The sequence below is a fragment of the Nematolebias whitei genome, chromosome 21 (genome assembly GCF_014905685.2).
Source record: "Nematolebias whitei isolate Nwh7 chromosome 21, NemWhi1, whole genome shotgun sequence".
Taxonomy (NCBI): Eukaryota; Metazoa; Chordata; class Actinopteri; order Cyprinodontiformes; family Rivulidae; genus Nematolebias; species Nematolebias whitei.
Window position 1 is genome coordinate 13237120 of NC_056518.1, and position 19426 is coordinate 13256545.

A 19426-nucleotide genomic window follows, 5' to 3' on the forward strand; every position below is an offset into this window, starting at 1 on the left:
GTTTATTTTAGTGTTTGTGTACAAGGATTACTCAGTGAGCTTTTAAGAGTTACAACAAAGTCCATGCCCAATTATTCAGGTATACAATCCAACAGTTTTCACTCAGGTCATCTGGACTTTTGGTGTTTTGAACCAGTTTGACATGGCTGTCGACGAGGGAGAGGGCGGGGTTTTAAGAGTTACATTTTTTGAGTTGTATTGTACAAGTAGGAAACAAATCTATCTAATATATAATAATATATCACTAATATATCTAAACTCAAACTTATTCTCCACTGCTGTTTTTCCACTGTCCAGTCTCAGCACGACTCTCTTCGCTCTATTTCGACCCGACTCAGTTGTGGACAATCTTGAAGGTTCTCCATATAAATGAGTGCCGCCTTGATGTGGGCGGGTCATTATAGCACGACCACCTGAAACAGGTGCAGGTCAGAGTCTAAAATCAAGTCATATTGGTTGAGATCCAACAAGCGCAGAAAGGTCCGCACATGCTCATAGTACCACAGTTTACACGGTGTCATTTTATTAGATGTATTTTTTAAAGTAAATAGTAAAAAAAACAATGCTGCAACTGTAAAGTTTTAAAAATGGTGGGTTAGATAGGCGTCGTCACCTTGTTTGGTGTCCCACCTGCCTTCAATTAGAAGTTTAATTTGGTGAAAGTTCACATCTCCATTGAGGAGGACTATTGAGAAGTGCTCTAGGAGCACCCTCCGTGGTGGTTTAGAGGTTTGATCAGGAGAACGTGAGGACTGGAGGTTTGCATGACTTGCTATTTCTGGGCATTGTTGTCTGGATTCGGAGGAGGCGTCAGTATCAGGGACAACCCTGACCTGTGGCTGTTTCAGGGATCCTCCTAAATGACAGAGAATCTCTACGTGACACTAACAGAAGGTTTGATTTGGATTCGTGTGCACACAGACCAGTGTCAGTCTATTCCAGCTGCTCTTGTTGTCTGCTGGCTTGGTCTTTTTGAATACACGCTGCTGTTGCCTATTCTTCTTCCTTAACTGATCCAGTGTTTACTTCAGCTTCTGTTGCATTTCCGCAATACGTTCACACGTTGATGCTTCCATGGCTCTTCCTCTTTGTGGCGATTGGTGAGCAGAAGAAATGCTTTCATCTTCCAGCACCTTTTAAAATGAACAAGGCACAAGGTACACGATGTGACCTCCTCAGGCTGAAGGTTGCCACTCATAGCATTTGATGAGAGTCTTCGAAGTGCATATAGAAAAAATATCTACTGATTTATTAGTTTTTATGGGGGATGCTGGGGGTATCATCAAAGCTGAAACTCAGACATACGTTTAACTGTAACTGCATCAGCTGTAATCTCCATCTCTGCATCCATGACTGAAAACCTTCAAAAGGTGCAGGAGCTTTTCTTATTAAAACTGCAAGTAAACTCAAATGACAGATTTGGTGACTGTTTTATGCCAGATGCCCTTCATGACGCATCCTGGACTTGAACCTGCAGCCTCAAGAGTACAAAACGAACTTCCAAGCTACCACAGCCCCCTCATTCTATCAAATCTCCTATTTATGTTGTTCCAAAAAACAAACAAAAAAAAAAAGTCAATCCTGATTTATGTCATTTAGAAAAAAAAAATCCAAATGATCATTGTAGTGGCACGGTCTGATGGTTAGGTGTCAAACCCAAGTGCAGGCAGACCATGGAGACTCTGAGATTTACAAAAATAAATAATTTATTGACCAAAACAAAAGACTGATGGGCCGGCAAACTATTTCACGTCTCTGAGAAAAGATCAGTTCTATCCTGTGCTTGACCCGTCCGTTACTCTAACCTGCTTTATTTTGTTCTTCAAGTAGTTCTTTTTATGAACCAGGTGATAAAATAAGCCAGGTAGAGCTCAGGAAGTGCTGTGCTTTTGTAATGTCAGGAGGGTAGGACAGACCATGATACCAAAAACTCATTTTCTCCTCCTCAGCGATGGCTTGATCATCCAGAGTGATAAATTCAGTCCCCTGTTCTTTTGTCCTTTTGTGTCTTATTGCTGTCCTGTGAGGACTTGTCTTCTCTGAAGAGTTTCCTCTAAAATGTGTTGTTTAGCTTTGTTAGCTTTAAGGGTTAGCTGGGTGTTTGGATTTTAAACATCGGATCCAGTCGGTGATACGCCCCAAGAAACGATATGTCAACTGTATGTAATTGTCCACTGGTTCCACTAATATTGGTTATTTATTTCGGGGCGGCTGTGGCTGAGTGGTTAGAGCAGTCGTCCTCCAATACAAATGTTGGGGGTTCGATTTCACCAGCAGTCACATGCCGCAGTGCCCCTGAGCAAGACACTGAACCCCTCATTGCTTCCGATGTGTCCCGTCAGTGTATGAATGTGATAAAGCTCTGATTATTCTTTGTAGAGATCTAGTAGAGTGCTGTATGAATGGGTTAATGAGGACACAGATTGTGTTGTAAAGAGCTTTGAGTGTCTTAAGATGGAAAGGTGCTGTATAAGTACAGTCCATTTAATTGTAAAAAAAATAATCAGAATTTGAGCCTTAGTCAGGGACCAACCATTGAGGACCAAAACAAGGGGCCTTTAGGTTGAAGATCATCAGATGGAAGGCTGCAGCAAGCAGAAGGGTTGCCAGTATCCTCTGTGTGAAGAATTCATTTAAAACCTTTCAGATTCATCCACCTCTCTAATCTGAAACTAAACAGGAGAGGTATCAGTAGATCTTTGGCTGATAAGCAGCACAAGAACTTTGGCTGCCTGCCCGGGAGGAGTCGATGGGGAACAGGACAGCCCCCAGAAACCACTATTTACAGCAAACTGGTTGGTCCACTTAAGAAGTTTACTGCTTGGTGGGGAAACAGTTCACTTGCAACTCCTCAGACTGATGAAGCCCTCTGGATAGGGGGTGAAACGTCTCTACAAAGAAGAAACTGTCCAGATGACCTGACTGAGCATTATTGGATTTGGTACCTGGATGACTGAGCATGAACTTAGATGAGCACAAGAACATTTGTTTATTTGTTCTCCGTTGGAGAGATGAAGTCTTCATAAAGGGATGTCATGTGACAGAAAACATTTCAACATGCAGCATATATACGATACGTTTTCTTAAAGATGTCAGTAAATCATTTTCATCTCTGTGTTTGGAGGCGGGCAGCACGGTGGCGCAGTTGGTAGAGCTGCCGCCTCTCAGCGAGAAGGTCACCGGGTCAAATCCCGGACAGGGCCCATTCTGGGTGGAGTTTGCATGTTCTCTCCGTGCATGCGTGGGTTTTTTCCATTTCCTCCCACAGACCAAAAACATGCATGTTAGACTGATTGGTAACTCTGAATTGTCTCTAGGTGTGAGTGAAAGTGAATGGCTGTTTGTCTCGTTTGTCTCTGTGTGTCTCTGTGATGGACTGGAGACGTGTCCAGGCTGCCTCTAACGCAGTGATGGCTGGATATGGGCACCAGTGACCTCATGACCCTAAAGGAAGAAGCAGGAAACGATAATGTTTGGAGACATTCCTTTAGTGGCGCCACATCTCTCTTGTTTCTCACAGCTGTTGTAGTTTCATCCAGCTTCCCTTTGCTTCCTTTTCTTCATGTATCTATCAGTATTTAATGTCGTATTACTTTGATTTCTCCAAGTGATAATTCTTGTTGTATCCCGGCAGGTTATTCCTGAAGATGACTTCATCTGCCCTCACGGTGCCCAACTCCACAGCTGCTCCGAACACGACGTCTGTCACCAAGGAACAGGAACAAATCCTCTTGCAGAGTAAGACCCTCTGTGATTTTTTTTTTGTTTGTCTTCTTTAGTCAAATAGAATAAAACACACTGTTCTGACGGTTTGTTGTGGAGACCATCGGATCCTGGTAAAATAAAAAAAAAAGCAAACACCCCGTGCCTCATAAAGAGCGAGGTGTTGCGCAGGAGCGGCAGCAGAAAATATTTGCCGTGTTCTGTTTGTGTGCGAGTGATGCTGTTGCTAAGAGACGGCAGCACCGGAGGAGACACAAAACTAAAGTTGCTCCACAATCAGGAGGGGAGCTGAGAACAAAATGATGATTTTAAACCATCAAAACCAAACTCTTGCTTTTGTTCCCGTCAGGTTCTGGAGCTATGATCGCTCTCATTGTCATCGGCATCATCATCATTCTGACGGTTGTGCTCATCGTTCTGAAGACATACAACAGGTCAGGTGACATTCCTGCATGTTAAATGTGACATGCAACAACTGGGTTATTTTTATCCACTTGGACTGAGGACGGCGTGTCTGCTGCAGCTTTACCAAACATATTTTAATCCTCGTTACGAGCTCAGCTTTTTCCCTCCAAGATGTTACAAAGCTAGTCCACATTTTGTGTAAATATAACTTAAGCCTACAGTTAAAAATATTTTAATCTAAGATGTATTAATAGATAAGTAAAGCATGTAGTTTTAAGTTTTACAGCTTCCCAGGACCTGTGGAAAGGTCCCAGTTTAAAATGGGAACACTATTTCCCCTTTTCATCTTGTTTTTTTTTTTATTCTTGCAAATTTAAATGCCAGTTTGAGTTTATATTCTGAAGTTGCGTGTCTTGTTCAAGTAAAATTTACATTAAAAAAAAGAATTGAGCTTTTTTTAATATATATATAATTCAAAGCATCGTCAATGAAATGTCGCAGCTCCAGTCTGATCTAATTTGATGGGTTTTTTTTTATACAAAGTAAATTAAATGACTTCTAGGAAACTCCAAAAACAAGAACAGATGTGACAAAAGGACACTAAGAAACCATGGCGGGAACTCAAAAGACCACAAAAAGACTCAAAGTGACTGCGAAATGCAAATAGCATAAAATAAAAAAGATATTTATGAATGAAACTAGGTTTTTTTTTCTTAGAAATGCTCAATCAGCACTCAAGCTATACGTTGTAGATCACTCTTAGCTACTACCACACCAAATTTTAGCTCATCATCTGTAAATTTATAAGACATTGTTGTATTTTCTAAATTCAGTGGGTTATGGCAGCCAACTTGATTCAGGTTTAGGACAAATGTACATTCTAGATGTACGTTCAATGATTTATTCCTGAAAGTTTCATTCAATTCTTCCCGGTGGTTCATGAGATATTTTGCTAACAGACAAGCTGGGCTAACTTACAGTTATTGCAAAATTTTTGACCAAAACCCTTGCGCAATAGATTGTGCTCAGAGTGCATGTTGGGAGAGATTCTCAGTTACTGCCACACCAAATTTGAACATAACAGCTGAAAAAACTGCAGCGTTTTAGCTGTTTTTGTATTTATCAAGGTTCTTTAGCTGTGGCGGCCATCTTGAATCATGCTGACTCCTAACCTTAATCATTTGTAGATGTTAATCAAATTGTTTTATTTTCGAAGATTCAATAAAATCCATCTGGTGGTGCATGAAATATTTTGCTAACACACAGATTTATATGCAAAAACCAGACGTAATATGACTTTGATCACTTAAGGATTACAAAATAAAAACAATTTGCTTTATTAACATGGACTTGATGTAAGAAAATGCAGTTTGCAATGAACACTCATCAAATAGCAACAAATTAACTTTTTTTTTTTACAGAATTGTGTAATTTATTTATCATTTTATCTTCTTGGCCAGGCGGACGCACGCGTCTCGACTCCTAGGAGGGAGTTCCAAACCTCGAGCCAAACTGTCCCAGACCACAGGTCAGGGCAGCCTGCCTCTGAACCCGGTCAGCTCCGTGTCGGGCAGCATCACCCACTCCACCCCAACCCCAGAGCCCCGGGTGGAGCTCAGCAGCGTCGAGGGGAATCACATAGAGCAGTTCAGCACCACCAGTGACTACAGCGGGTCCACCCTGGTCACCATCCACGACACACCCTCATATGGAAACACATAACACACACACGGACTGCAGGTTGGGCTTTAAACAGGCGTTGACTGATGTTATTTTCATCCCTGACCACAAACTGTGCTGACTGAATCTTGTGGAAGTCTGATGCTGTCAGTCTCTGGTTGGATTACAAAAATATGCATCATGAACAAAATGGTATAATGTGAAGAATATGCATGGCGGCAAAGGTGAAACCATCTTTTTCAGTAACTGTCTTTTTAATGGCTCATGTCAGTGTTCAAGCTCCTTGTATAAAACGAAGTAATTCATAGAAGCTTCAAATCGCTTGGTCTAAAGGAATTGTTCTCAAACGATGTTTTGGCTTCACCCCGGTCCCCCCCTGCAGTGTCAACAGGCCCGCTGCCTTGTTTGGAGAAAACTAGACCATTTCTGTGATTATTTCTGAAAACAGAAAAGGATCATTTATTTACAAAAGGTTTACAAGTTATTAGGGAATTAGTATAAAAAGTTATAGATGAAGGAACTCATGACAGAGGACAGATTACTGTGTACTACATACAAGTATGACTGAGTATGGTAACTTTATAAGTTTATTTTGATGTGGTATACTTTGCATAATTCTGTCCTTGCCTTCTCCATACAGAATATTAAATATATATATTAATTTTCAATGCATTTTTTTTTTTTTTTTATAACTACAAGAAGTGAAGAAACTATGAGGGCATGCTGGTTAGTTTCTGTCAGCAAAACCCATTGTTTCCTTGTTAATTTGATGGAAGTATTTTGCACTTTATTTTCACTGCTCCATGTGATTTTATGTTTTGGGGGTAATTTTTCTTAAATTAATGGTATTAAAAATGTTTTATTTTTAAAATTTGGTCATGTGTTTTCTTCCGTATAATAAAATATAAGGTTTCCTGATGCATGCTCAATATAAGGTTCTGTTTGTAAAGGATATTTTGAAAAAACAAAAATACTGTATAGATGAGACTTACTGCGCTCTCTGCTGGTATGAATGAACACCAGTCGCTTTGTTGCCAGATATACAATCATTATCGTGCATATAATATAGTTTAAAACAGGGTCTATATAAAATAAACAATTTTATTTTAAGGCTCGATACGATAATAAAGTTTTAAAATTCCTCAGCACTGATAAAAAACTGGACGAATTTTTTTAACTCTTTCCAGGCGTAAATGAGAAATAGCATCCCTCTTCGCACACGCGTTAGGTTGAAACAGCGGTACGATATTTCGTTATTTCTTAATTGGCAACTTCATATAGCGACGTAACGCATTAAAGGTGCATTCAAGAAATCAACAGCGTTCTCGCTAAAAATCAGCGTAGCTTAGTAAAAAGAAAATTATTATTTTATGTTACTTTTCTGCAATTTAACTCCGCTATTTAACTATTATACATATATCCTGATGCATGCTCATGCTATTATACATATAGTTGAAATTCTAAGTAAACGTGGTCATTTAAAAATGTTTATTAACAACGGAGTCTTGAATGCAACTTAACCGGGATGCTGCTAACGTGAAAATGGTAACTGTAGGTGAGTGATATCATCTGATTAATATTGACATGTACAGTAATCATATTTGCTGGAAGCGGCACAGTCGTTTTGTATTCGAGCTCAAATACATGTTGTTCTTTTCCTTTTAGCGTGAATTACACATAGCTAACGTTTAGCTTATGCTAAGGAAGTAGCAAACTTAGCGGGCGCTAACCAGTCAACCTTTATAACCGGTTGTTTACGTCGTTACGTTGTAGAAAACAAAACGTAAATATAATGATGAGTGTGACACGTGTTTTCAGCGGAGCTCGCCAGTCTGCTGCTGGTGTCGGTGCTGTGGGGCTGCACCAACCCTTTCCTGAAGAAAGGCTCAGAAGGGATAGAACACGTGACAACAACCAGCAACGTCTCACAGCTTCTGGCTGAAATCAAGTTCCTTTTCCTAAACCTCAAGGCATGCTTTTATAATATTATTATGTAATAAGTCGACTTTTAGTTCTCTATTTGGTTAAATTGTGTCTTTTCTTCTAGTACTTGGTCCCATTTCTGCTAAACCAGAGTGGCTCTCTGGTTTACTACTACACATTGTCAACCACAGGTGAGACACTTGAAGCTCATCACTGCCTCATGGGAGCATGTTTCACTTGAAAATGTATTTGACAAACGCCTAATATTGGTGCAGCGGTTTGGGACTTTAAAACCCAAAGTGTCACAGCAGTCGTCACGAATGAATACTTCAATATTTGACTAAACCCGTTCAGTGTCTTGCTATCGATGCCTGAAAGTGTGGGTCATGAGTTTCTGCCCTTTTTTTAAATTTTGTGGGTCAAAGTCTTTAAAAGTTTGCAAACCACTAAGTGACCAGATGAAATGTAAAACAAATGATTTAAAGGGTCTGGATGATGTGTAATGTTTACCAGTTCTGTTTGATGGACCCATTACAGCATCTGCTGTTTTTATTTTTTTTATCATGGCTCAATCTCCAGATTACTAATATTTAGATATATAAAAAACTAGAAAATAAGGAAAAGAAACCCAGGAGGACCAAAGTTCAAGAATCCAGATAAAAATCCAACAATGTTCAGTCAGGTCTTCTGGACGTTTTTTTTTTTTCTGAGACATTTCGTCCTTCATCCATAGGACTTCTTCAATCTGAGGAGCCACCAAACAGCACACTCCCATAGTGGAAAAAAACAAACAGCTGGTGATAAGATCACCTCTGGGGCCTGCCCTCTCCCCCATCAACTCCATGCCAAATCCTGGAGGAATTTATGAAATTAGTTAATTGATCAGGATCAACTCTGAACTCAGATTACTGTGATTTTCTTTTCTTTGTTTGTACCATCATTATTCCTGTTAGAATAGCTCTCACCTGACACATAGAAAGATTTATAAGAATTGAAAAGCAGAGCCGAGACAAATACTCGGTGCTGTTGGCTGAAAGCTGATTGGAGTAAAGTTGAGTGAAAATGTCACGGAGCCTCTTTCTGTACCTGCGTCTTCCTGTTCAGGGTCATGCAAACCTGGAGCCAACCCCAAATTACAAGTCACCAGCTCATCACCCGTTCACAATTACTCATTAAAACCCTGCACGCTTTCAGTCAGTGGGAGGAAGTCGTAGTGCAAGAGAAAATCCATGGAGGCAGTTAGGACGAGCACAAAAACAACCATGAGAAAAATATCTACAAAGAAGCTGAAATAATCCCAATTATTTTTAACAAATTTCACTTAATCAAAAAAAAAAAAACCCAGCTGTTCTGGCGCTTGCTGGACTACATGTAAACAAGTGAAAGTATCTGTTTTTGTATTCTGTGTGTAAAGATCTAACATTAACTTCTCGTTCAGAGTTATCCCTCGCTGTTCCTGTAGCTAACTCGCTCACCTTCCTTTTCACTCTGCTGACTGGGAAGCTACTGGGAGAAGAATTTGGAGGCAAACGTGAGTCACTAATGCATCAAGTCGTTTATTTCCCTCCTTCCTTTGAATAAGAATGAAATCTCTTCAAATGTGCCTAAAAGTAATCTCGTTCTCCCCTTCACTCTACAGAAGCTGTAGCCGGGATGCTCCTCACCACGGCTGGCATCACTCTGTGCATTATTAGCTCCATGAGCGAACAGAACACGAGCCCCCCCGAGCTCTAACAGAGAACTGTTCTGTCAGCAGGGCGTTAAATAACACCAAAGCTGGTGAAGGGGACCGCTTAGATTTAGGCAGAGCGACGTCTCTGGAGGGAGAATGCGCTTAACGTGAGCATCTAAAGGCCGGTGTGGAAACAAGTAGTTAAAGTGAGTTCATCTAGAGGTCAGTCCAAAGCTAGGGTGGATTTATGGCCCTCACAAAGGAAATCAGAGCTTGTTTGCTTTTGCTCGTAAGCGCTCTGTTGCTCTGTGGGTGAAGATGTTAGAGACGACATAAGGCATGGGGTAAAGATGGACCAATCACATGCCACCTCCTCAGTTTGTATAACAGCTGTATCCTTTATATTATGTGTGTGTATATATATATATAATTTTGTCCCCCATTGCAAAGCAAAAAGGGGAAGCTTATTCAGTGAAGGTCAAGGCCACCATTGGCCACCCCCTGGCTCCGTCATTGTACCAGGTGGTGGAAAAAAATTGCTCCCTCCGCTCGCCAGTATCCGTCACTCTGCAGCACCTTGGAAAATAAAATAAAAACTCCGTTCCTCAGTGTAACTTCTACCCACTGGAAGATCTTGCGCAAAAAAAACAAAACATTAAGGTTTACTTGGATTCTCTGTTGAATTCCAGTCTAGAAAAACACTCATCTCAAAAATTACAAACATTTACTCTTCAAATCCTAGTGACGGGGGACACTGGTGTACTGGTTGGTAAATTAAAAACATCACATTAGGCCAGTTGAAAGTTTCCCATTCGTCTCCTTTTCTTCTTGGTTGCCTTGCGTCTCAGCCGTTCTACTGAAGTACCGGTAGATATTTCACTGGGAAAAACTCTTAACAAGCCGCTTGATGCTGCTAAAATATCTAGGAAGTAAAAGATTAAGACAGGACACGTGCATAGTAATATATATATATATATATATATATATATTTATTGTCACAGTATTTTGATTCAGGACGCTATACAGAGGACTGGTTGTTTTTGTTTATATTTTAGTAATAAACTATTGGCACAACTTTTCATCTGTTATTTTCTATAGATCTATCTATTATACATTTATTCAAACTGCTCAGAACTAACATGTTCTTAAAATGTTTTTTTATTTTTTTTATTTACATGAATGGAACATTTAACGTCAGCATCCAAACAGGATTAACACAATATAACCGGCCATTGCTTCTATTAAACATCACGTATTATATACTGTCACATTCTCAGCTTACAGTTTTCTATTTAAAAAAAAACCACACAAATTATTGCTTATTTCAGCCAGATGCTATTCCAGCTGCATTGTGGGGGCAGTGCACAGTCTGTTATTAGCAGTGACGCCCTCCTGATGATGGTTCTGTCCTGCTGGGACAGACGAGGCGTCCTGCAGGCTCTCCTGTCGCAGCAAATTATTACGTTCAGACCAAACAGAAAGATAATCTCAGGATGATGCCAATAAAAACATTTTGTTTGTAAACTTGCCTGTTGTTCCCCGACCGTCTTATCTATGAGCGATGATGAAGACCGCAACTTTGGAGACACCTTTAAAAAAATAAATAAAGCTGATGTTCTGCCTATGAACTCATTATAAATGGGTTATTGTGTGTGTGTGTGTGTGTGTGTACCAGTATTTCAGTGGTGGGCTCCTGTTTCAACGCTGGTTCCTTTCAAAAATCACATAATAATAATAATCACATAAATCACTTGTCAAAAATGAATATGTTAGGAACTAACTATTGTTACCACTTCTGTTCCCTTCTCTGCATCGAGCTTCTGAGAACTTTCTTTGTCGTTGGACTCACTTTTGATCATTTCTGCAGCGTTCTAGATGAAAGCAAATCATCTTGTTGTAAACGGATGCATCGTGTTTGTGGCGTTAAGCCGATAAATACTCACCACACCGATGCAGGTTAAACATACAATAGCTACGAAAATAATTTAACCCCCCCCCCCCCCCCTTTTTTTTTTTTTTTACACGAACATAGTTGACAACTATATAACAAGAAAAACGATCCAATACTGAAGATCTCGTACGGATTCTTTGAAGAAATGCACATCATCTGCCTTTTGTGCTAAAAACAAAAAATAGTTTTATGAGTTGTAGCCATTTAGGTCAAACCTTCTACATGACTTTTTGTGTGATTTCATGTTGGATTTGTTGCTGAACACTCAGGAAGACTCAGCTGCAGTAGTCCCTCGTTTATCGCGGTTGTCAAAGGCCACGCCCACCCACGATAAGTGAAAACAGTTAAGTAGGTATACAGTAGTCCAAGTTCAGTAAACTTTGTCATGACATGCCAGACTGCAATCACACTCGTCACCTGTTACTCCTAATCTTAAATAAACAATTTAAATAATAAAATGTTACAGTATTTAAATTGTAGAGAAGAGAAGTGCAGCAGGACATCAAAGTGATGTCACACAGCTTCAGCTCTGCAGCACGGAGCACAAATGTACTTCTTGATCAATTACACTTCAACAACTGAACATGGAAGTTCTAAAATAATAATAAATAACTTTTAACACTTTTATATTTTGTGATTATGACAAGGGCAGCACGGTGGCACAGTTGGTAGAGCTGCTGCCTCTCAGCGAGCAGGTCCTTGGTTCAAACCCCGGTCCAGGGGCCTTTCTGGGTGGAGTTTGCATGTTCTCTCCGTGCATGCGTGGGTTTTCTCCAGTAACTCCAGTTTCCTCTCACAGACCAAAAACATGCATGTTAGGCTGATTGGTAACTCTAAATTGTCCCTAGGTGAGTGAGAGAGTGAATGGTTGTTTGTCTCGTTTGTCTCTATGTGTCCCTGTGATGGACTTGCGACCCATCCAGGGTGTACCCCGCCCCTCGCACAGTGATTGCTGGACATGGGCACCAGCGACCCCCGTGACCCAAATAAGTGGGTAAAGATAATGGATGGATGATTATGACAATTTTGCGATGTGACCTACTTTGAATTTTAAGTTGGAAGACAAAAGTCGATCGGTGCATCTGGACAGCAAAGGGTTCACAAAGCTGCAGCAGGAGAAATGTGTGTGAGTGGCAGAGAAGGAGATCAGCTGATCAGCTGCAAGAGGGAGCTTTCCCCTGCACTTGAGGGTTGCACACATGGTGCACAATAATTTTAAATAATTTATTTTAAATAAGCAATCCGTGGCTCATCCATCCATTATCTTTACCCGCTTCTTCCATTTTGGGTCACGGGGGTCGCTGGTGCCCAAGTCCAGCCATCACTGTGTGAGGGGCGGGGTACACCCTGGACGGGTCACAAGTCCATCACAGGGACACATAGAGACAAACGAGACAATTTAGAGTTACCAATCAGTCTAACATGCATGTTTTTGGTCGGTGGGAGGAAACCGGAGTACCTGGTGAAAACCCACGCATGCACGGAAAGAACATGCAAACTCCACCCAGAAAGGTTCCCCAATTGTGTCATGTCCAATCTTATTTTGAAAAACTGCGACATAGCAAACCTGCGATAAACGAATCGCCAAGTAAGGGACTGCTGTACGACCAAATTAATCTTTATCTCAAAATCAGCGACTGTAAAAACTGCACCCATCACCATTCAGGTCATTGTTTGGGGTGGATACTTCAGCAAGTATGAGAGGAATATGAATCAGTTTCTAGCAGGAGACTCATTTTATGCAGATGGAAAGATCCACATCCTGAACACTGGACCAGAGATGTCATGTATCATGTTCATCTGGAAAAGATCAGATATACTTTAAGGTTCTGCTAAGAGGTTTTGAGACACCTGACAGCCATTAGAATTCAAAACATGTCAATGCCTGTTTAACATGTTTATGTCTGTGTGACTGATCCAGTGTGGGAGGGGATTTTGTTATTTTGTTGTATGTTTTCTTTTCTTATGGGTGTACTTTGAAAAAAAAATTTCAATAAAAAGACAGATTAAAAAAAAAAAAAAAAAGGTGTTGAAACCTCCCTAACGAGACATTTCAGAGAGATTCAGAGTTTCTTTATGGTCATTCGCACCACATGTGGTACATGTGGTGGAACAAAATTATGTACGCAAGGTCCCAGTTACTCCAACAATAAAATGTAAAAGTAAAACAGTAATAAGATCTAAGATATGAACTAAGAAAAACATCAGCTAAATATACAATAAGCACCAGCAGCATAAAAACAACAAACAACACGCTGAGCAGCAGCACGGACATGAGTCTGTGTGAGCAGATGAGCACGCAGGAACACAGCAACATGAAACAGATCAGCAGCAACATGAAACAGATCAGCAGCAGCATGATGTGATTTTTCACAGTGATTATTCTAGTTAGAGATTCATGAGTCTAACAGCTTCAGGGTAGAAGCTGTTCCTCCGTCTAGTGGTTCTACACTTAATGCTCCTTAACCTCCTTCCTGAGGGGAGCGGAGAAAAAAGTGTGTGTGCTGGGTGAGTGGGGTCCTTCATGATGCAGGTGGCCCTCTTCCTGCATCTGGAGGTGTAGATGTCTGTGATGGTGGGGAGGCTGACTCCAACAATTTGCTGGAGAAGCGATGGGGCACCTGCTGTTTGAGCCGCTGGGTTTCTCTGCCCCCATGACGTGTGGCGGTACACACCCGTGGGTTCGTTGCTAGTTCACATGGATGTAAACAGTTGGGCCATAAACGGATGTCATGAAACTTCAAATAATACACAATAAGTAGTTTTTGTTGTTCTTTGTCTGCTGTTCCATTTATCAAAGCATTATGTATCACATTTAAAACTAATGGTTATATGAAAGGATCAGCAACTGACAAGGATATCTTTTGTAACAGAGCTTTGACTCCATGTGGCGGTACGTGCCTGCAGACTGCTGAGCGGAGCGTCCTCTGTGTCGTTCAGCTCTTCCTCCACTATCTCTGCAGCTCTCTGCAGAGCAGAGTTCAGCTTACATGGAGACAAAACTGTAGGAGCTCTTACAGAGGGATATTTCATGTTCTTTGTGCAGAGTCGTTAAAAAACAAAAACAAGTTGCTAACCTGGTCAACAGGAAGCTCTGTAGCTGTGTTTTCATCCTCCTGCACCTCCTCAGCACCTTGCACCTCCTCTCTCCCTGCTTTCGCTGCCCTTCTGATCTTACTCTGCTTTACTGTCACGATAAACGTGGAGATGCTCAATGACAGCTTACTTAAAGAAGTTTGTGATGTTCGATTTGTTTGGAGTCCTAACCAGATCTGTCAGAGAGCAGCGGCCTCGTTCCGTTGGAGCGAACCTTCACGGGCCTGGAGAAGAAGGCCGACGCCTCGTCTGCTCCGTCTCTCCTGCTCGTCTGCAGAGCTGCAGCTTCATCCCCCGTCGACTTCACCCTGCGACCGTCTGACTGAAATTCACGGCTCACAACTGAATACAGGTTTTAACTGCAGCTCGGCTGTATGAAACATTTCAAACGTGTCCTCAGCATCATGTCTGGATGGATGGACAGTTTTTCCTGTTACCTCTGGGGAATTGAGAAGAGCCGAGTCACTGTACTGGTCTTCTGGGCCACTTCCTTCTTTCCTGTTCTAAAACAAAAACAAATAGACCTGATTTTGTTTTTCTCTTGTTAATTTCTAAAAGTTGTCAGTCAGATCTGGCACACAGGCCTGAAAATGGGACAAACAATTAGAAGGATGTTTACCTCAGCTCTTCTCAGCAGCCTTCTTTTATCAGGATATTGTCTGAAAATAAAGAAACTAATTTAATCTATTAGTTTTTATCCTTTAAGTTCTCTGAAAACATTATTTTGCCTAATGCAGCCCCATCTTTACACCTACAAAGGCCGGACAGTACCTCTCTGTAGCTTTTGATACCAGCAGCTCCACATATGGAAGTTTCTTGAACCGTTCGGTTCCCACGGCAACGTAACAGCGACCCGTCTCCAGCTCCCCAGCTGAGGACACAGCGACTCCTTCCAACGAGCACAGTCTGGAAAAAAGAAAAACGTCACAGCACTTTCGTCATTTTTGTTTGTGTCCTGCAGGAGACTGCGCGCAGGTGTGACTGACCTGCGCACGGCTCCGGTCCGTAAGCTGACCTTCTCCGTGACCAGACTCAGAACCTGCTCCAGGTCTTGCTGCATGCTCCGAGGGATGATGAAGCGAAGCGGCGGACTCAGAAGATCCCCGTTACGAAAAACACTGAACGTTTGAGGGGAGGTTATAGCTCGCTGACAAGTCCGTCATGTCACCTGCAGCTTGTCATTAAACCAGTATCATCCTCTGATGAGAAATGATAAGTGTCGCCATGCTACACCATGATGTCACCCTCAGAGTACGTGCTGGGATTAACTCTCAGCTACTACCACATCAAATGGGAGCTCAAACTCTATGTTTGCTGGCCTTGTTAGCTGTAGCAGCCAGCTTGAATCATGCTGACTCCACCAGCACATCCAATGCCCAGTAGCTCGTAAGATATTTTGCTAACAATCAAACAGGATGGATAACTTGGATGCTTTAGTTTCTTAATTTTATTCCTTATGTTTCAGTCATGCTGCTTAGAATGTTTAAACATGACGATACACTGTGTGTGTACTCACTGTATAATGCAAGGCACAGGGATGAACTTCCTCCACTTGGCTGAAACATTTGGCCTCAGAAGGACTTTTGCTTGCTGGGAACATTTAGAAAATCAAAATCAGTGTCCTCTCAGCTCATCAGTTACACACACATCCATGAGCAGACTCATTTATCCAGACTGTGCCCTCGTGGCGCACGTCCCCTTGTTTGATGTGAGGCATCACATTAAAACTCTACGTATCGTTCCATATGGGTCAGTCAGCAACTGGGCACGTTCTGCCACGTCAGAACTGAGTCACACAGTTGATTCATTTACAGCAGAAGCTGTGATTTAAAGCTTGTTGGGACACACACACAATTCAATTTAGTTCAGTTTATTTATAAAGCACCAAGTCACAAAAGAAGTCGTCTCAGGGCACTGAACAGAAACATTCATATATAAAAATAATAATTTAACATTATTTATCTGAGGAGCAGACTGCTTTGAGTTTAAATTCATCACAGAACTCTCATCTTGAGCAAACATGAAGGAGACAGTGGAAAGGAAAAACTCCCTCATGAGGAAGAAACCTTTAGCATAATGGTCTGCGACGTTTACAGTGAAAGGAGCCATATCTGCCCCATTCGTTCACTAAAATGTGTCCGGAGCCACACGCTCTCCATCCAACCTCACTGAGCTCGAGCTGTTTTACAAGAAAGAATGGGCAAGAATTTCATTCTCTCCATGTGCAAAACTGATAGAGACAAACCCCAAGAGACTTGCAGCTGGAACAGCAGCAAAAGGCGGCGCTACAAAGTATTAACGCAAGGGGGCCCAATAATATTGCACGCCCCACTTTTCAGTTTTTTATTTGTTAAAAAAGTTTGACACATCCAATAAATTTCATTCCACTTCACGATTGTGTCCCACTTGTTGTTGATTCTTCACAAAAAATTTAAATTTTATATCTTTATGTTTGAAGCCTGAAATGTGGCAAAAGGTTGAAAAGTTCAAGGGGGCCGAATACTTTCGCAAGGCAATGTATTTATATATACACACACATATCAATATAGATATACACACATATATATATATATACACATATATATATACATATAGACTCATATATACATATATATAAAGACTTTGCTTTTATATGACAACCCAGGGACGATGCCTGCAGCACCAGCACGTTATGACGTCACGTGCACTGTTGAGTTTAGATTTGTGAAAATTTATAAATTTGCCCTGTTTGGAGTAAATGTCATGAATAAATTTGACATGAAACATAATCCCAGTTGAAGTGTTACATCATTTTCAGCCTCTTTTTGGCATTTGTATTTGGTAACAGGCCAAACTGACAAAGACCATGCAGAATAATGTAGTGTTTTAATTCCATAGCAGAGAAAAATTATGTAGTTTCGGTAGTTTTTAGCTAACGCTAAAGCCTGTAAACTCCCCATGCCGTCTCTCTTTCTGTCGAATGTCCGCTCGTTGGACAACAAGATGGATTTACTTTGTCTGAGAGCGGGCGCCTCAGAAGAGATGAAGAAGTGTGTGGTGCTTTGCCTCACAGAAACGTGGATTACAAGTGAAACGCTGGATACAGTCTTCCAGCTGGATGACAGACTTTTTTTCCGAGCGGCCCGCTGCAGCAAGCTAACAGGGAAATCACGGGGAGGCAGAGTATGCATTTACGTGAGTAGAAGTTGGTGCACGAACTGTACTGTTGTAAATAGCTCATGCTCGAAAGCTTTGGAGCAAATAACTGAAATGTCGACCACATTATCTACCCCGCGAGTTCACAGTGACTTTCATCACGGTTGTTTACATTCCTCCGGACGCTAATGCTAATGAATCACTACAGGAGCTTCATGATATCATCGGCTTGCTGCAGAGCAAACACCCCGAGGCTCTTTACGTGGTAGCCGAAGACTTTAATCACGTGAATATAAAGGACTGTCTCCCAAGCTTTTATCAACGTGGCAATTCCAACACGTGGGAACAACACGCTGGACCGTGTTTACACAAACGTAAAAGATGCATACAAAGCCGAACCCCGCCCCTACCTAGGACTGTCAGACCACATCTCAATCTTCATGGCTCCTGCTTACATGCCCCCACTGAGACGCTCCAGACCGGTACAAAAGAAAGTTAAATGTTGGATCCAGGACAGTGGCCCCATACTGAGAGATTGTTTTGATCGAACAGACTGGCAGGTTTTCAGAGTTACATTAGTACATGTACTGACACCATCTCCACCATCAGAAATGTTAAAAGCTACCCAAACAGAAAACCTTGGCTAAATGCAGAGGTGTGCACCCTGCTGGAAGCCAGGAACACTGCCTTCAGGTCTGGAAACTCAGAAGAGCTGAGTAGGACAAGGAAAGAGCTGGTTGCTGGTATTAAGAAGGCCAAGGCCATATATGCACAGTGGATCGAGGGTCAATTCATCTCACAAGACCCTCGGAGCATGTGGAGGGGCATTAAGTGCATAACAGATTATAAAGGAAGGAATGAACAATGTCCCAAAGACCCATCTATGCCTGATGCCCTAAACAAGTTCTATGCACGCTCTGAAGACCCGAACAGACCACCCAGCACCAGACTCACCTCACCACCGGATGAAGAACATCTCAGCGTGACCTCAGCCGAAGTAAGGAGTACCTTCAGGAGGATTAATCCGCACAAAGCAACCGGCCCAGACAACATCCCTGGGAAAGTGTTGAAAGAATGTCCTGATCAGCTCTGCGAGGTGCTGGCAGACATCTTTAACACTTCACTTACCCTGGAGACAGTTCCCACCTGCTGAAGACTGCCACCATCATCCCAGTCCCAAAAAGCTCTACAGTGACTGGTCTGAATAACTATTGGCCAGTAGCCCTCACCCCGATAGTCGCTAAATGTTTCGAAAGACTGGTCATGACCCACATCAAAACAACCATCAACATCAACGAGGACCCTCATCAGTATGCATACCGTGAGAACCGACCAACAGAGGATGCCATCTCCTCTGTGGTCCACACTGCGCTCAACCACCTGGAGCAGAAAAACTCTTACGTCCGTATGCTCTTTGTGGACTTCACATCCGCCTTCAACACCATGATCCCTCAAACCCTGATGGACAAACTATTCACACTAGGACTAAGCCCCTCCATTTGCAACTTGGTACTAGACTTCCTAACAAACAGACCACAGTTAGTGAGGATCCACAACCTCTCCTCCTCCACCATAACCCTCAGCACTGGCTCTCCTCAGGGCTGTGTACTGAGCCCTCTCCTGTTCACTCTGCTCACGTATGATTGTGCAGCTACCCAGGCAGGCTGTCGCATTGTAAAGTTTGCAGATGATACAGCGGTGGTGGGATGCATCACAAACAATGATGAGTCTAGCTACAGGCAAGAGGTGGAACACCTGGAGAGCTGGTGCAAAGAGAATAACCTTCACATCAATGTGAAGAAGACAAAGGAGATGATTGTGGACTTCAGAAGGAACAAAAA

At 41.9% G+C, this 19426-nt stretch overlaps 3 protein-coding genes across 3 annotated transcripts in view; 2 read left to right on the forward strand and 1 right to left on the reverse strand.

The window, feature by feature from the left end:
* Positions 1-3647: 3647 nt before the first annotated feature.
* On the forward strand, positions 3648-5853 carry LOC119427688 (non-compact myelin associated protein). The gene is made up of 3 exons (XM_037695323.1): positions 3648-3738; positions 4073-4157; positions 5589-5853. Exons 1-3 carry the CDS (start codon positions 3648-3650, stop codon positions 5848-5850), a joined length of 438 nt encoding a protein of 145 aa, XP_037551251.1. The 3' UTR covers positions 5851-5853.
* Positions 5854-7332: 1479 nt separating this feature from the next.
* Positions 7333-10416, forward strand: tmem234 (transmembrane protein 234). The gene is made up of 5 exons (XM_037694560.1): positions 7333-7363; positions 7627-7778; positions 7856-7922; positions 9170-9262; positions 9371-10416. The coding sequence occupies exons 1-5, from the start codon at positions 7351-7353 to the stop codon at positions 9463-9465; spliced, it is 420 nt and encodes a 139-aa protein (XP_037550488.1). The 5' UTR covers positions 7333-7350; the 3' UTR covers positions 9466-10416.
* A 322-nt stretch (positions 10417-10738) lies between these two features.
* dcdc2b (doublecortin domain containing 2B) overlaps positions 10739-19426 on the reverse strand; it is a 13858-nt gene continuing 5170 nt past the window's right edge. Inside the window, exons 4-12 of the mRNA XM_037695324.1 lie at positions 15967-16040; positions 15437-15568; positions 15222-15356; positions 15070-15109; positions 14888-14953; positions 14622-14772; positions 14432-14541; positions 14256-14321; positions 10739-10846 (exon numbers count right to left, since the gene is read on the reverse strand). Coding sequence (XP_037551252.1) covers positions 10739-10846; positions 14256-14321; positions 14432-14541; positions 14622-14772; positions 14888-14953; positions 15070-15109; positions 15222-15356; positions 15437-15568; positions 15967-16040 — 882 coding nt within the window. The remainder of the gene's footprint in view (positions 10847-14255; positions 14322-14431; positions 14542-14621; positions 14773-14887; positions 14954-15069; positions 15110-15221; positions 15357-15436; positions 15569-15966; positions 16041-19426) is intronic.

Bases quoted from the DNA above. Each gene is read 5' to 3' on its own strand.
- LOC119427688 (XM_037695323.1), top strand. From the start codon at position 3,648: ATGACTTCATCTGCCCTCACGGTGCCCAACTCCACAGCTGCTCCGAAC. The intron at 3,739-4,072 runs GTAAGACCCTCT...TGTTCCCGTCAG, and splicing joins GGAACAAATCCTCTTGCAGA to GTTCTGGAGCTATGATCGCT. The intron at 4,158-5,588 runs GTCAGGTGACAT...CTTCTTGGCCAG, and splicing joins GTTCTGAAGACATACAACAG to GCGGACGCACGCGTCTCGAC.
- tmem234 (XM_037694560.1), top strand. The intron at 7,779-7,855 runs GCATGCTTTTAT...CTTTTCTTCTAG, and splicing joins TCCTTTTCCTAAACCTCAAG to TACTTGGTCCCATTTCTGCT. The intron at 9,263-9,370 runs GTGAGTCACTAA...TTCACTCTACAG, and splicing joins AGAAGAATTTGGAGGCAAAC to AAGCTGTAGCCGGGATGCTC.